The sequence below is a fragment of the Stylophora pistillata genome, chromosome 7, assembly GCF_964205215.1.
Source record: "Stylophora pistillata chromosome 7, jaStyPist1.2, whole genome shotgun sequence".
NCBI classification, from domain to species: domain Eukaryota; kingdom Metazoa; phylum Cnidaria; class Anthozoa; order Scleractinia; family Pocilloporidae; genus Stylophora; species Stylophora pistillata.
Genome location: NC_142525.1, coordinates 14,879,590 through 14,897,481, shown reverse-complemented (window position 1 = coordinate 14,897,481; position 17,892 = coordinate 14,879,590). Strand labels below are relative to the sequence as shown.

Genomic DNA, 17,892 nt, shown 5'->3' with positions numbered 1-17,892 from the left:
ATTTTCAAAGCAAAACTGCAATGGTATAGAAATATGCTTGAATGAACATAAAATTACATTCCAGATCTCAATCAAAATGCACTTGAAAACCTTGTCAGAAAAACAACGGATAGTCACTTAGGACTTTATTTTGCACATTGTTGATAGGCAATTATTTATTCACGATACGCTCCATAATGTCCAATGATGCCTTTGTTTGCTGCTGCTGTTGTTGTATCATGAGTAGTGTTTGTTGACTCTGTTGTTGCTGTTGCTGCAACACCACCTTTAGAAGCTGACTCTGCCGCTCCTGGAACTGCTTCTGTGCATTTGCTGAAACTTCCATTTGTTTTTTCTCAATCTCCTGCTGATCTTTTTTCAGATTCAATTCCACCTGTTTAAGCTCATGGTTAATGTCAGCTCTTTGTGACAAATAAGAAACTGCACTGCTGCCACTGCGTCGTGGTCGCTTATTTTGATTGTCCTCCATCGCATCTGATTGCCTTTTTTGAGTGTCTTTCAATTTTTCCATTGCTCTTAACATGATATCTTCAGCTTTTGCTTTATCACTCTCTATTTCTCGGCTCTTCCCCTGACTAGTTTCCTGTTGCTCAACCTCTGCACTTTCTTCCAGGGCAATTATTTGCGCTAAGAGGCTTTCCAACTCTGTCAGCTCATCAGGTACAACACCCGTTGCCTTTTCTTCAGCTCTCAATTTCTTCTTATGCCTGTTGTGTAATATTCCAACATGATCTCTAACAGATCGCTTGTCAACATTAAATGCCAGACTGGAACAATTATTCAGTGTTGTAGCCACTTTATCCCAAATTGTACGACGTTGTGTTGAACTTTTTATTGTAGTGAATGGATTCATACTGAGAACTTCACGGCATAGTATCAAATGGTGATCTTTGGTCCAAAACATTACTGAACTACAATTAAAAAAATGTGAATAAGTGAAGGTATACACAGGCTGATTTGCACCACACTTAAATAAAGGTACCCCGGGGTAGATCTAGTGGCTAGACAATCCTCCACTATCTACCAAAACAAGGTTAACTCAATCTCTGGTAAAATATTTTTACTTAATGGTAACGTCTGTATGTTTTCTGAGAAGGTTACAGACGTGTTTTACTTCTAAGCACATTTGCAAAACTACAGTATGCATGTGCAGGGAAATAAAGTAAGATTATGTTTATAGAAAAATGGATAGAGACAGAACCCGACCGTGTAATTCCTCGCATCTCTAGAATGTTAAAATTTTATCTGCAGAATAATCTTAAAATTGCAGTGCTTCAACATGAACGTATATCAATTTCAAAAACAATTTAGAGACATCGGATTCCAAATTTTGCAACGAATTTGTCTAAACCTAAAGCTTAATCGAAGGGCTCGCACAAACATATCATTATTTCACGCAGTAATTTTCACAGAAAGCAGAAAAACACTGAAATATTTTATGTGCTCGAAAATGAGAAGATCACAGTGACACGTGAGCGATATAAGCCAAACTAAAGCTTACCTCGGAGGTTTGGTTGAACTTCAACATGTTGAACGCTTTGCCATTTTCAGGCGAGTGTGCAACCTGAATAAAAACTTCATTAGCGTTAAAACAACATCGTTTTTGACGCCTATCTTTTCTCGCAAAGCATAAGTATAGTTCTAGTTGCTATATCTGAAAGTTAAATGGCTAATAAACTAATTTCTTTGAAGAAATATAAAGCTTACTACTCACGTTTTCTCCACAACGTAAAACTGCTAAGTTTGACGTTCGAGACGCCAGCGCAACGCAATGACAAGCCAACATGAGCATGCGCAAAATCCTCGTCTCTGAATAAATTACTTCCGGCCGCGTATTGCATTCATCGCGTCCTGTATCTTAAAGTCCCTTTTGACGCTTCGCAACCAAGCGACTTCACACACATTGAAACCGGTCAACCATCACACAGTTTGTTAAGCCAGACTGCTGTTCCTTTCGAAAACGGATGACTGTAAGAGTTATTTTTGTCAATACAAAGATTATGATCATGAGCAGGGCGACAAATGCGATCGTTTGGATGGATCTCTTAAAAGCCTTAACTTCAGAGCATATATCAAATTTAGTGCTTTAATTGTTTCAGTTTTAAAGGATCTGTGTAGAGATTTCAAGATTGCAGACTTGCAGGCCAGCTTGTCTGTAATTAAATTTTCAAGGTATACTTAAAGTATACTTTATTTTCTATGTCAACCTTTTTACAAATTCCATGGTTTAGAAAAGTACACTTGAAGTATACTTTTTCAATTCAAGCACAAATAAAGTACATTTACCACAATTTTCTTATAATATACTTCATTTATAAATTTTTTTAAGTCTAAATTAAGTATACTTCAAATGTACTTCTTTTCTGGAAAGTACAGAAAAAGTACACTTGAAGTATACTTAAAGTATACTGAAATTGTGCAAGGGTCAGCCTTCAGAATAGTAATAAAACCATATCAATGTACCAAAATAAGGAGCTGTCAAGTAAGTGGACTCAGTATTGAGCTTCTAGGTTTTTTTTATTGATATGTACCATGAACAGTTAAAATTTTTTCCAACCAAAGGTCATTCTTGAATCGCATTGAAACTTCAGTTCCAACTTGTGATGGACCATCAATGATCAGGTTTTTCAATGAAATGTTCTCCACCAATTCATTTGTGAAAACCTCATCTCCTTTCTTTGAGTAGAGTTCGACTCTTCCATTACATTTGGTCGATACTTCTCTTGCAAGCAAAACAAAACGCTTTGTTTGAATTCTTATTGTCTTTTCGAAGCCATGACTTATGGGCATCTTTTTCCAGCCATTTTTCATTAAAATGACACCTTCCAGGCATTATGACATTCAGCTAAACCCAAAATAAACATATACAATTACTAGAAAACGAGTGCTTAAATACACGTGCAAACCAGTTACTATTACACTATTACAGCGCTAATACTAACGCACTGGACAAAAGGTTGAACCAAAGTATGGTACAACTGATTTTTAGTGAGTTATGACGGCGAAACTTGAAAACGTCGGCCCAACGTTTTCAAATTTGAACCCATCTTTATCCTGTCAACACAGAAACTGACTTTTGATTGTATGTAGTGAAGATATGATTGGAGTATTAGTACCAAACAGGTGCCTTAAAATTATATTTTGTAATATAGAACAACAATGCATTGTTAATCAAGCTTGAATTCATGAATAAAATAGGTACAAAATAGGACAGGTTATTACACTACACATCTAGTTGCTGTTTATAATATTGTGGGTCTGGGATACTTTGAAGAAAATAGAATTAAAATAGACTATTTAATACTTATTTTGCAATGGAATAGTATCCACCTAAAAAAAAGAAGAAAACAGGCTATTTTAAATCTATTTTACATCTATGAGACAAGAAATGCTCCAACGAATACATCAAGGCTACATGGGGATCGAAAAGTCCAAACGATGAGCAAGAGATGTACTATACTGGCCAGGAATGAATTCTCAAATCAGCCACATGATATCAAGATGCACCACTTGCTTAGAGCATCAACAGCGAAACACGAAAGAGCCAATGATCCCTCAGCGCATACCAAGCAAGCCCTGGGAAATGGTAGCCACAGACCTGTTCACATGGGAGAAATCTGAATACCTGATAATTGCTGACTATCACTCAACATATTTTGAGGTAGCCAAGCTTCCAGACACCAAAAGTACCGTAGTCATAACCTGCACCAAATCCATGCTCGCCAGACATGAAATATCATCTGAAGTGATAGCGACAATGGTCCCCAGTATTACTCAAAAGACTTTTCGCTGTTTGCTCAACAGTGGGAATTGCAACACACTACTGTCAGTCCACAGCACCCCCAAGCCAATTGTCTTGCTGAAAAGAAGTTCAAATATTGAAAAATCTACTAACGAAAGTAAAGCAAGATCGCCGGGATCCCTATTTAGGACTACTCAGATCAACAATTCCCACAACTGACGCACAGCTCCCGCCTAAAGTTCTTGACTCACGCAAAGTTATGAAAGAACTGAGGCTCAAACAAGAAAAACAAAAGCACTATTTTGATCAACATGCCAAACATCTCCACACGTTAGAGAAAGGTGACAGGATCAGAGTGCAAACGCGAAGGCATTGGAAACCGGGCGTTATAACGGATCATGCTGGAACACCGAGATCTAATAGGAATCGAACTGATGAAGGTAAAGAGTACCGTAGAAATAGAAGAGGATTGATGAAATCACCAGAAAGCAGTCGATCAACAACTGACATCTCACCTAATACTAATTCTCCAACAGTGACAGCATATGAACGTTCACCCTCCAATAAAACAGCCAACCAAGCAATCCCATTTGTTGAAAAACCCACTACAACATCTCACAACCAAGAGGAAATTGATTCATCTGAGGATGAGATCCCAGAGCCTCGCAAGACAGCAAGTGGAAGAACTGTGAGAAGGCCTCTACGTTTCAAGGATTATGTTGCATGACAATGAACATATCTTACTTCTTGATGTTTCATGAAACTGTGGGACCACTGTGCCAAAAGTTTGTCTTAACGACTGTGTACACATTTCTAACAAGTTGAAGCTAGAGGAAATGTGGCAGTTTTAATACGTTGTTGTTTTTTATTTCTTTTCACTGCCCAGCCGTTACTCAATTTGGTGTTAGTGTGCATACACTCTGTTGTGTTCATTTTTCCTTCTTTTCATTTTCGTTGGGGGAAGTTGTAATGATCAGCGGTATTACACGTTTGGACATGCACATGTAAAGAACGCATGAGCCACGTTTTGTAAAGAGGATAGATTTTTAATTTATAAAAACTGTTATCAAAATCCATCGTGTTTTCGTATAGAGAATATTACAAAGGTCACTTGATACAAAATATTTAATTGAAGAAAGGGGATGTACACAGTTGATTAACCAGTCTACTACAGACTACCATACTCTGATAGATCACATTTAAACAAATATACCACATCATGTAAAATCTGCAGGTACACTTGAGTCATACTACAGTGATCATAAGCCAATTCATATGCCCTTCACAGCTTTGTGAAGAATGTTACTCTTGGTAACCTTGATAAAGTACCTAGTCTAAGAAATTTTCAAGTCAATATATAGACTTTTATAGCCAGCAACATTCCAAAACTTTACAATTTCTTGAAGCACTCTGAAGACCATAATTATTATTCCGTGATATCTCTCTGTAAGGCTAATTGCTACACTAGCTCTCTAACCAGCAGTTTAATGAAAAATTATTAATTTTAAACTTACTAATACTTGCTAATTGCTACACTAACTCTGACCAGCAGTTTAATGAAAAATCATTTAAACTTACTATTACTTAGAAATTATACTGTGTTAACTGTGTTAATGATGTCAACAAAGAACAAAATAGCCTTCAGACATTCATTTTGACCAAGCATAGTTATTATTTTGTTTTTTTTCATTCTGCCTCTTTGTGGCAGACAGCCTTCTCGATGCAATGTTAAGAATATATAAATTTTTCAATATTATTCAGTCATTTGAAAGTGGATATCTTTTTTCTATAATTTTCAGATGCTTTTTTTTTGTATCTACATGACATATCTACAGCACATGTACCTCTCTTGGTGCCATTGATTAATTCTTGTATGTGGATTCATGCAAAACGGAACTGCACTCACTATGGCAGATGGATAACCAAGAATACCGAATACCATGCACATCTGATAGACATTCCAGTCCACAAGACCAGCTGTTCTTTGCTACCTAATATGCATGTTACAAAGTCTACTTTGACAAGGCTGTTTCATACAGTATGTATTTTACCAACCTACCACCACAGCTGTCAATAATAACTGCATTGTAACAGCTTCACAAGTTGACACCTACAGCTGGTAACTCTACATTGTAAACCATGCATCTAATCTGTTACATTCCCAACAACGAGTACATGTTGATGGCATACCTGTATAAAAAGGGCATGTATTAAATACAATGAGGTTTTGTTTAAAACTGTAACACTGAAACTTGGACACATCAACAAATTTGAATACCTGAAACACCAACATCTTGCAATGACTAAACTTAACATGAGCCATATTGTACATATTTTTTTTACCTTATTATATACTGTACTGGTGGTGAACTAGCATACTTCATCCTTCCACAATATAATTCTCTTTATGGCCAACACATCACTGAGGGTGTTGAAGAGTTTTACCAAATACAAAACAGTGTACCTTGGCACAGTGTACAGTATCTAGTGGAAAATCACTCAAAATCTACAATCTTGTATGTCACAAGCCTACATTTTTTCATCAGTTAGTCATTTAGGACAGATATATGCGTGCATAAACAAAGACAGAGCTCTGTGAAAGAGTATTAAAGGTTTAGATACAAAATACTTTATAATTATGTATTTATACAACTTGCATAATCCTTTGAAAAATTATTACTGATACTCTGTTGTAACATTGACTTTACAAAGCAAAATATTTTAATGTATATTTTTTTAATTCATTGGTAAACTTCAGGGTTATAAAAAATTAAAAATTGAACGTGTTTTATTACGTGTATAACAATCAATAGTTATTGAACAATAAATGAAACATTCAAATATTGTGTTAACTCAGTATTTGAGCTGTACATCTATTTGCTTGTTTCCAGAAGATACCCTTCTCACACCTTCCCCCCCCCCCCTCATTACCCATGGAAGATCATTGTAAATTGTGATGAAGAGGGGGTTCTCAAAACCCTAATAGGAAAGTTTCAAGCTAACCTAAGATTTGTTGGGGGGAAGGTCGGTTCAAACCAAAAAAACCTCCTATTAGAGGAGCATGAATAGTTTTGGAACAATAAATTATAATAAGATATCCAACTCAGTATTTAATTATAAAGTCAGGTTACATTAACCTGGTTGCTTCCCAAGAGCAATGGGAGGAAATGAATTACAGTGTAGTGTGACAAGGAAGAAGCTGGCTGGTTACAACAGATTTGACCATATCTACATTGAATGCAAACAAAAGTTACCTGTTATTACTATTATTAAAAAAATATTTAAAGAGGGAGCCCAGCTCGCCATAGCGGTTTTCAGTGAGGCCCTCAAAATTAACAATGTATAAAATAAGTAATCACGTAATTGATAAGTAGAAAATCACGGTGGAAATATGAAATATCTAAAATATGAAATATCTAAAATATGAAATATCTAAAATATGAGATATCTAAGATATGAAATATCTAAAATATGAAATATCTAAAATATGACATGAGCAGAAAATAATAAAATCGATGTGCAAGAGATGACACACTAACGGAATCTAAAATTCAAAATATTTAAGCGATGAAATTTTAAAAGCATCATAGGGTAGACATCTCATTTCTTCTTGGAGGGAATTCCAGTCTGTCAATGCACTGTTAAAAGATCTGAATAGACCCCAGTTTGTGTTTGATCTAACAGATCTAATAATTTCCTTGGAGCGAGTGTTATGGCTATGATAGTGTGTGCCTCGAGTAATCATAGTGTTTCTTTCACTGTCATTTATAAGTTTATGCATAAAAAGACACCGTCGCATTGATCTTCCGGATGATGGTGATCATGATCATCTTTATTTGCCTTATTTTAACAATTAAAAAAATAGCTCATTACAATGATAACAGTTAGAAGGCGAGGAGACCCAAGAAGCCACCAGGCTTATGGGAGAGCCACCTCACTTAGAATAATAAATTAAGTAAAGAAAAAGTGCTGCGAATGTGCGGCTTGGCCAATTCAGTGATTATTTAAGAGAAAACTCTTGCAATTTCGCTTTAAAGCTGAGAAAGTTTGACGAACGAGTGACTGAAATAGGGAGAGAGTTCCAAATTTTAGGACCTTGGTAGAGAATTGTAAACTGCTTGACATTTGTACGGCAGAAATGCGTTCGATAATTACCGGCTGTTCTGGTACCATAGTTGTGAATTTGGCTATTCCTTACAAAAAGATCGAGAAGAAATGGGGGCAATAAGTTATTTTTTAAATAAAACATAAATTTAGCGATTTCAAACGTATTGACTTGGAAAATATCTAAAATTCCTAGTTTGGAGAATAAAGGGGCAGAGTGGTCTCGATAGTCTGAGTTGGTGATAGCCCGCACAGCTCGCTTTTGCAAAAAATAAATTCTATTTAAGTTAGATACGTTTGTGGACGACCAGACGGAGTTACAATAGACGATATAAGGATAAACTAAGGTGTAATACAAAGTGAGCTTGGTTGCAGAGGATAGGGAAAAGCGAGACCTAAATATAATACCTATTGATTCAGCGATTTGTTTACATACATAGCTGATATGGTATTTCCAGGTGAGATGATTGTCAATATAGACCCCAAGGAATTTAGTTACATTAGCTTGTTGTAGGGGTTTACCTCCAAAGGAGAGAGAAATACTGGAGTTAAATTTCTTCTGTCTGGGTTTAAAAATTATATAGTTGGTTTTCTTTACATTAACTGAAAGCTTGTTACATTTTAGCCAAACGTCAATGTTTTGGAGTTCATAATTAAGTATAGATTCTAAGCAATTTAGATTTGATTGAGAATAAAAGATACTGGTGTCATCAGCAAAAAGTAGAGGGTCTGATAATTCAGAGGCATTAGGAAGGTCATTAATGTATAGAATAAACATTAGTGGGCCTAAAATCGAACCTTGAGGGACACCACACTTGATGGTTTGCATCGGAGAGCAATCTTGATTGAATGGGACAAATTGCTGGGGGAAAGAAAAGTAGCTTTTAAACCACTGCACAGCCACGTCACGGATACCATAGAACTCCAATTTGGCAAACAAGATTTGGTGGTCGAGAGTGTCGAATGTTTTGGAAAGATCTAGGAAAACACCCATCGTTGTTTGGTGTTGATTGATTGCAGATGCAATTTTGCTTACCAAATGATAGATTGATCCAGTTCATATCAAGAAGTGCTTCAATTGAAGAGGAATGTGTCGCTCGATCCAGTACTAGCTTAGCTGCTTTATTTTGAAGAACTTGAATAGAATCCATTTTAAAACTTTGTTATTTTTATCACCCCATACGATACTTGCATATTCGAGAATAGGAATGACCATTGTCGACACATAGATCCTCCTTGCATAAACTGGGAGAAGATGCTTGATTCGTTTTAGCATCAACGCATTAGAAGAATTCAGAACGGCCGTTATTTTGAAATTCTCGCTGGATTGGTTGCTCGACAATCCGACTTTTGTGGGATTTTTTTTCGGTGAACTTAAAGGGAAACTATTTGGCTTTCGTGCTGCCGAGTTTTGATTCGAGGGAAAGTATTTAAGTGTTGTTTTCAAGCGATTTTGGCGAGCATGTGTCAACAGAAGTTTCCGACCTTCCTATATTTTATGCACAGTAATTTAGGGCGTCAAGCTAAAAGACATCAAAACGGCCTCAAATCGCGAGAACAACACAGACTACTCTCTATGAAGGTAAGATTTTATTTCTTTGATTATTTCACACAACTTTACATTTACGGAGCTCAAAAGCAAGTCCAACTAAACCACTATACAAACTCTTTAAATATTCACTGTGAAAGAGCCTGTGACAGAGCTTGGGCCACCAGTGGTTCAATGAACAAACTTTGTATTCATCCCATAAAGTCTTAAGTTCTGATCCTTAGAAAAACAGGCTAGTCACTGGTCCTGTCTCTCCAATCTACTTTGAAATAATCTTATTAATGTTGTGAGTCACACCACATGATTGGAATTAGTCATTGACAATGGGCTTACATGGGCAATGCATGTTGATCATGTAGGGAAATCTTTTGCACAGAAAGTGGGTGCAAAAAGAATGAAGAAGCTGCCCATCAAAGTGCTGGGGGAAATTTACTTCAAATTCACTGGGCCAGCAGCAACTTATGGTATTCTGGTGTGGGGAAACTGCAGCTCTTCCATTATGGACTCTTAAAACCCTGTTTGAGTAAGAGCTGCACGAGTTATCTACCAGGATGAAAGTCTTCTAAAGCTGAATTGGCTGCCAATTTTCTATATACATAAAAGAAGATTTCTTCTCCTGATGGACGATGTTTTGAATGATAAAGCCTACTATCCCCCTTTTAATTTGAGGTTAAACAAGAGACCATTGTGTAGGGGTGGTTAACAGATTGAGATCCCAAGGGTGAAGCACAAAGTGGGAAAGGAATCAGCACAATACAGAGGTCCAGTAATCTAGAACTTTATCAATAGGCTGGTAAATTTCAATGCAAACGTTCAAAAAGACAGTTTTAAAAATATTTTATGTAGGCTCCCACAAGACATAATTAGCATCTCCTTTGAAGTAACCATGATAGCCATGAAAGACCGACATTTTGTATATTTTTAAGTATTATTACGTTGTACGTAAGTTTCTAGATCAGCTTGAAATTCATATTAGTCTCTGTTTAATTACGTTTGTACACGTAATTAAGCGCTAGTTGGCTATCAATGATGAATATCTATAATATTAAAGATCTAAGGAAACTTATTGATGCACATGATGATTATGTTTCTGAGCTTCTGTCATTTACTGAGGAACCTTCAAGTAAACCAAAACCTACAAAACGTTTTTGGTCTTATATAAGATAAAAAAAATCACATGATATTGGAGTCGCACCACTTAAAGATAATGGATCTGATGTGACTGACAGTCTTGGGAAGGCTAACCTACTAAGTAATCAATTTAAGTCTGTCTTTACACAGGAACAAATTGATAATATACCATCACTTGGCCCTAGCCCTTATCCAGACATTCCATCTTCTGTGTTTGATGTATCAGGCATAATCAAACTACTGGCCAATATCAATCCTAACAAAGCTAATGGTCCTGACCTTATTCCGTGGCGGGTTTTAAAAGAAGCGGCTGCTGAAATTGCACCTTTTCTCCAATTTCTCTACACCCAATCTGTAGCTACTGGTCAACTGCCCGCTGACTGGCTGAAAGCAAATATCACCCCTGTTTTCAAAAAAGGTGATAAACATCAACCTGCCAACTACCGACCAATTTCATTGACAGCTGTGCCATGTAAAATACTAGAGCATATAATCTTTCATTTTATTATGGCCCATCTAGACTCAATGAACATCCTTATTAAATCTCAACATGGCTTTCGTAGGAAACTCTCCTGTGAAACCCAGCCAGTCACAACAATAGAGGAAATTGGAAGAGCCCTTGACAATGGAAATCAATAAGATCTAATCATTATGGACCTCTCCAAGGCATTTGATACTGTCCCACATCAGAGATTAATTAGTAAACTTGACTATTATGGAATAAGGGGTAATCTCAAAAGCTGGATTACTACTTGGCTAACATGTAGAGAACAATCTGTTGTGGTAGATGGAGTATCTTCTCCTGCAGTCCATGTGTCATCTGGTGTTCCCCAGGGGACAGTCCTAGGTTCCCTAATATTTCTTCTCTATATAAATGATATTGGGGATAACTGCAATTCTGCTATACGATTAATTGCTGATGATACCATCCTCTATAGTATCATTGAGTCGACTCTGGACGCTGGTCAACTCCAACTTGATCTTTCTACAATTGAACAATGGGCAAAAAAATGGCTCATGCAATTTAACCCCAACAAATGTTTTGTTATGAGAGTTACCAGGAAATCTCATCCAATAATTTTCGATTACAAGCTAATGGGTCATACTTTGGAGTCTGCGTCACACTATCCATACCTTGGGGTGGAATTGTCAAGTTCACTAGACTGGAGTCATCATATTGATTTGAAGACTAATAAGGCAAACAGAACTTTGGGTTTCTTAAAAAGCAATCTTGGAAAATGTCCTGAATCTATCAAAGAACTGTCATATAAATCCTTAGTTCGACCGCATCTCGAGTATGCAAGCACAGTCTGGGACCCCTGGAAGGACAAACACATAAATCAAATTGAAGCTGTTCAAAGAAGATCTGCACGTTTTGTAAAAAATTTTTGGGAGTGTAAACCAGGGACTGTGTCAAATCTTCTAAATGATTTGGACTGGCCTCCATTACAGAAAAGAAGAAAGTCTGCACGTTTAACCATGTTCTACAAGATTCTCCATGGCGAAGTCCAGATGGAACTCCCAAATTATATCAAGAAGAAAAACCGTCAATTAAGATCATATCATAAGGATAAATACATAGAAATAAAACCGAACACTGAAACGTATAAGAATTCATTTTATTATAGAACAATCAAAGACTGGAACTCCTTACCAAATAGTGTTTTAGGAATTGATAAATCAATTAATTTTAAAGATGCAATTAGGGGAATTTAACCTTTAATATATGTATATATATATATATATAATTTATTTTTACATTTTTATCTCATTTTGTTAATTATTATTGTTATTTTATGTCTTGCGTGATGGCCCCCCTTTGCAAGACTAATAAATGTAGATGTAGATGTATAATCATGTATAAACGCACCGGTAAAACATGTGGAGGGAAGACCGATAAAATATTTTGTAGAAGAATTTGAATCCCAAACGAACAAATTAGAATGCATCAAAGTTACATGTGCCTTAAACGTAACTAAAGAAACAATACACACATTTGGTGATTTGATTAAAATTGACATGATGTGCTTTCACACGCAGAATTTCTCACCATGTTGTACCTTGATTTCTGGGGTGATCGGTTTCGTGTTCTGGGTTCTTCACCTTCATTTATGGAGGTTTTCATATTCGTGAAGTGAAGTCTTACATTTGGTTTTACAGGAATGTTCGGTATTCGATCTCCGTTTCAGGCGTCTTTGCTTTCCTTACTATCTCCTGACGTACTATGGCCTGGTAATAAACATACTATTAAAGTCTGTCTTGAAATAGAGTTTCTACTTACTTGACAAGTGAAACAGCAGTAAAATAAATGCGATACTTTGATACCAACTAAAGCTAGCCATTTTCCTTTTGCTTTAACGAGGAAGTTGGTACCAGGCTTCCTACTTTTCTACTAAAACCATGGAATCGAGGTTATCTCATTTGCGGCAGAATGTTCTGCTCTCTTGATCTGGCAATGGGTTGAAACCAAAAGTAGCATATCGAATTACGGAAAATATCCAAGCTTACTTGAAAGATATAAATCATTATTAAAAGAGGAGCTTCTTCTGAAACAAATAGAAACATCAATCACTGATCGCATAATTGTATGCGTTAATGTATAAAAAGAACACTCTTCATGAAACCCTTTCGCCTCGTCCTTTCTGGCTCATGCTTTTTAAAGTATGGAGTATATGTTTAAACAGACTTCCTCATAACCTAATGGGAAATCACTTAATCCTTAGTCACTTTTATCCAGGATTTGTTACAATAGGATTGTCATTAAGGAGTTTAACGTGGAAGCTAAAAAAAGCCCAACCATTGAAAGGGGTAATCAAAATGAACATGATAAAAATAATTTAAAAAACTAAAAAATACTTTAAAACAGCTAGAGTTAAAGCATTTATGAACAACGGAATAATTATTCGGTGCTTGAATTTGATTTGTCCATTGGCGGCATTCAAGTCCTGTCTTTTCACTGCGTCCTCCCTATTCAATGTTTATTTAGCAAGTGTTCGTAAATAGAAACTATCGTATGGAACGCCAAGCGTGACAAAAATGTTGAAAAATAAAATATAGGTTGTATCACTAAATATATGTTGTACTGCGTAATAAATGGGTTGAATATTGCTTATATATAGCTTACGTTGAGACAAATACAGGTTGTAAAGTTCAACATATATATGTGTCACTTGAAAGTACAGCCTCTTATATATAGGTTGAAAATATCGATTTCCTGGCCTTTTCCGAAAATCTTCGGAAAGAGACCGACGCGCGCGTCACGAGCCTATTTCGCGTTGTAAAGGCGACGCCATAATGGACGCTGCCTACATTGGCGATTTTTTCGACAGAATTCCTGACATTATCTCACAGGCCCGTCGACATCTTCCCGACACTCAGAAAGAAGTAATTGAACGTATTCACAGGAGACTAGGGGACAGTCTTTTTTTAGTGAACTATCTCGCAAGTCGGGCGTGTAATTCATCAAGTACGATCGATGCAGACAGACAAGGTGATTTGTATGCTCTTATGGCTGCATGAAAGAGAAAGAGTTGGTTGATACACTGTTCAAGTAAATAATTTAAATCGGTTTTTTCATTGCTTCCTTCTTTATTACCTCAAATTGTGGGATTGGCATACCATCACTAGGTAGAGCAATTTAATATTTATCCCTTGGAGATATGGCAACACACTTATTCGTAAACAACTTGCTTGGCCATTCACATGGCAACAAACGGTATCTCAAATTTTCTAATTTTGGGAGAAAATTAGCTTTGTATCAAGTTTTATTTTGGTGGAAATATTTTGTTGTTACATAGATATATGAGGCAGTGCCGATATCCTTGTTCTTGGCCCCAACTAGCCTTGAATACTGCCACTTCTCCGTGCTCTTCGACTCAAAGACAGACAACCGGTTTTTAATCTGGCCAGGAGCTCTGATTACTCAATTCAGCTTTACAAGTATTTTTGTCCGCTTCGGCGCGCCATAACCGACGCTCGTTTCAGTTTTCGTGAATTTTCTACGATAAATAAGAAAGTCCGGGAAAAAAAAACCTTTATACCACGTTTCTAAGTTCACAATAAGGCATCTCTGACTGAAATATGAGGATAGTCATTTTTCGATGGATGTGCCCACCTGTCACGCGGTCTGGAAAAAAAAGTCGCTCTTAATAAGTAGAAAAATGGTGATATAAATCTTTGTAAAACTTCGCGTCCTCTGCAAAACCACGTCGGGAAAGAATCAAGCCTTGCGTTGACCGACGACGGTTAACTTTTTTAAATTTCTATTTCTGATTTAATGCTGTGTTTCATTTTCAGCTTCCAGATGTTTTGACAGTGAGAAACAAACTAAATGCATTAGGGTATTGTGAGATTGCAAGCCGTAAAATAGAAGTTCATTGTTTTACCTACGTTTTTCACGGCGTCGCAGTCGTCGTTGCTTGAGGGACCTTAAGCACATTTCTAAGCCGTCCTTTTGAAAATAACAACGTGAAATCACCAAAATTTGCGTCGACTGCGAACCGAAACCGCGACGGCAAGTTATAATAATTTTCATTTGGAACTCAACGCTACTTTTATACGTTATGTTGAGGTTGGGGCATGGCGCTGTATGAGACGATGAACAAACTCAGCTATTTTCGAAATTCTAATTAAAAGTAGAAATCAATTTATTAGTCGATGTCTTCCTTGGCGTTGCCGTCCTGACTGCTTAAGGTCTCTTTGAACTCCCTGGGACTGGGGACTGGGAAGTTGAACGCTTGTATTAAAAAAAAAAAACAAAACAAAACAAAAAAAAAAACATCACCACTCATTAGACTCCGTTATGGGCAAAAAAAGATATCAAAACAGGATCAATGATAACATATCAAAGACGCAAATCTGTTTGAGTCTCATATTTTAAATTGATGTTGTTTTCTCAGGGAAATGACTGTTCGCCAGATTTAATGCGACCCGTGGATTTTTCTGTCGCAAACCTGGAATGATGCATAAACTGCTGAAAAAGATCAAGACAAATAGAAATCATAGCAAATAACTGCGAACAAAAAGAGAGGCGTTGGTTTTACTTCGGTATGATTCTGGCAAACCGGGCTCTGCTCAACAGCCATCCGTAGAACTACGGAAAAATGATGAAACTTGAACTTTTACGTCAGCTAGAACACAATGTTGTCAATACTTATTTCGTTTCCAATCATCAATATTCTTGAAAGCACTTTCCTCTTAGTAATGAGTACGAGGATAGGGAGCCAATTGTTTTTGTATTCTTGTTGGTTCTTCATGTTGGGTGCATTCGGTGTTCCGACACGTGCGTCGATTTTGCTTTCAGTTGAAACATAGTTCATGTAACTATTGGTTGTTATTTGGGGACAATAAAACTGTCTATTCTTTCTCTTTCACCAAGTTGCGTTTTCAAGGACATCCCATCCAATTAATTCATCACTACTCTATGAATGTGCGTAGAAGTTTTAACTTATAACGAATTATGGGTGACAAATTTTCATATAAAATGAAATTCATTATAAATGCCGCCAATGAAAGAAGAAAAACAATTTTTTTCATTGTTACCCGGCCCTCCAGCCCCAAGGGCTTCGAAAACACCATTCCATGTTTACATTTTTTGGTCCATTTTGCGCAGTGCGTTTTACTAGAACGACTACACTTGCTGTTCGTGTTAGTTTTTTTGAATAAAGAATACTTTTGTTTGTGCGCTTCGCGCAATGCTTTTAGAGCGAAGGATACTCTTGTTGCTTGTGCACTACGCGCGAAGTCATTAGAACGAGGATTTCGCTTGTTGTTTGAGCGCTTTGCACGTGATCCGCTCGGATCGTGTGACCAACTTGACAGACTAAACAGGCGCGTGAAGCCCGTTGCTTGAGGATGCAAATTATGACTTTTAAAACAGCGACTCAGTTATAAAGCGTTTTGAGTCCATATAGTTTAAAATTCCCTCGTTTCTCCACAAGTCAAATATTACATTGTTCCATTCGCTCTAGACTATTAACCTATCATGTATTTTTTCTAATTTTACTTTAAAAGCATTTGCTTCCTGTTGTGGATGAAAATAACCAGGGCCGGATTGTTCAAAACTTAGTTAAGATAATTCAGGGTTAGCGTGAAACTTGATTTCAGATCTGAAAGCTTTAAAGTAAAATTCAGTTTAATTTTTATCGATGGTATACAATATGATGATTGAATGCTCCAAAAAGAATTGAGAAAATTATTCCAAAACGGCCTTTGAACAGAGAAATATAAAAACCTGAATTAAAATTTAACCCTGGGTTAGCGCTAATCAGCCTTTAAACAAATTGGAACATTTTATCTTATAGTTTTTATAACTTTGTAATTTTAGATTTTTAGCTCTTGATCTTTTTCCATAATTAATTAGTTTTTAATCTTTTTCAATAATTATTTGTAATATATTTTAAGAGGGCCACTGGTTTGTCAGTTTTATACTGTTATGTGTTTTACCCTCTTTAAATAAAGTTGATTATTATTATTATTATTATCATTGGCCCAGGCGATCAACTTTTACAAAAAAAATCCCTTGACACGATTTCGAGAGCAGAAATTTATAATTTTTAGGGCGAAAATGCGACACGATCACAGAAGCCACATGAGCAGTCCGTGCTGGTTTGTCTTTACCTTTATTTCTCACGCGTACAGGACGACAGATCACGTTGTCATATCGTGTTCTTTCATCATATTGAGGAACCAGACCCTAATGTTTTGTAGGAGTCTTTAAACCACGCCTAAGTTCAGAATATCCATCGAAAGGGCCAATCTACACCTTTATATTTATTAGATTTTGTAGAAATTAGACTTTTGAAGGAATTTTTCTAGGAAAGAAATTTGGGAAAGTGATGAAAAAAGTGCGGGGTTCTCGTGAAAAAGAAGCGGAGTGCGGGACTAGTATCCCCTTTCAGACCCTTGGAAAAGGGAGCAGAAATTAAAAAGGTACTCGTGTGTTGTTTATTACTACATATCATTCAGTCAAAAACCAGTCCTTAGCAGAGTCTTTTGAGTCTCATTTAACGTCCACCACGGCGCAAAATAAAATTTTGCTTGCGACTGAGAAAACGTAATTCTTTTTTCCTAGACTGAAAAAAAAAATAGCACAATGCCGGTAAATTGGATATTTATTGAAGTCGGTCTCGTGATAGGTCAGTGTCTCGCGAGCTTTAACGGTCGAAACTCTCCAACGAACAAAGCGAGTCAGATCAAATTTCGTCAGCTTTGGTATTTTCGGTGCGGCAATCAAAAGTCAGTTTTTGGAAGACTTCGTTTCTGTAAATGCCTTTGATAAAGTCAGGCAAGTACACGTACAAAGCTGCATAATGCCGGTGTACAAATGATCGCACAACTATCCACAGCAAGCCGAGGTTTAAATTAA

General features: G+C 36.6%; 1 protein-coding gene and 1 long non-coding RNA gene across 3 annotated transcripts; one reads left to right on the top strand and one right to left on the bottom strand.

Moving 5' to 3' along the window:
- Positions 1–151: 151 nt before the first annotated feature.
- On the bottom strand, positions 152–1,883 carry LOC148726780 (uncharacterized). Its single transcript, XM_088727893.1, has one exon. The coding sequence runs from the start codon at positions 902–904 to the stop codon at positions 152–154; it is 753 nt and encodes a 250-aa protein (XP_088584019.1). The 5' UTR covers positions 905–1,883.
- Positions 1,884–9,131: 7,248 nt separating this feature from the next.
- Positions 9,132–17,001, top strand: LOC148726779 (uncharacterized). 2 transcript variants are annotated; one of them, XR_015989734.1, is made up of 2 exons: positions 9,132–9,428; positions 15,425–17,001. It is a non-coding gene; the product is annotated as an uncharacterized LOC148726779 (long non-coding RNA). The 2 variants fall into 2 exon arrangements; XR_015989735.1 differs by lacking the exon at positions 15,425–17,001 and adding an exon at positions 9,755–10,087.
- Positions 17,002–17,892: the final 891 nt, after the last annotated feature.

What these genes read in the sequence shown, in the direction of transcription:
- LOC148726780 (XM_088727893.1), bottom strand. Translation starts at nt 904, where the DNA reads ATGTTTTGGACCAAAGATCACCATTTGATACTATGCCGTGAAGTTCTC.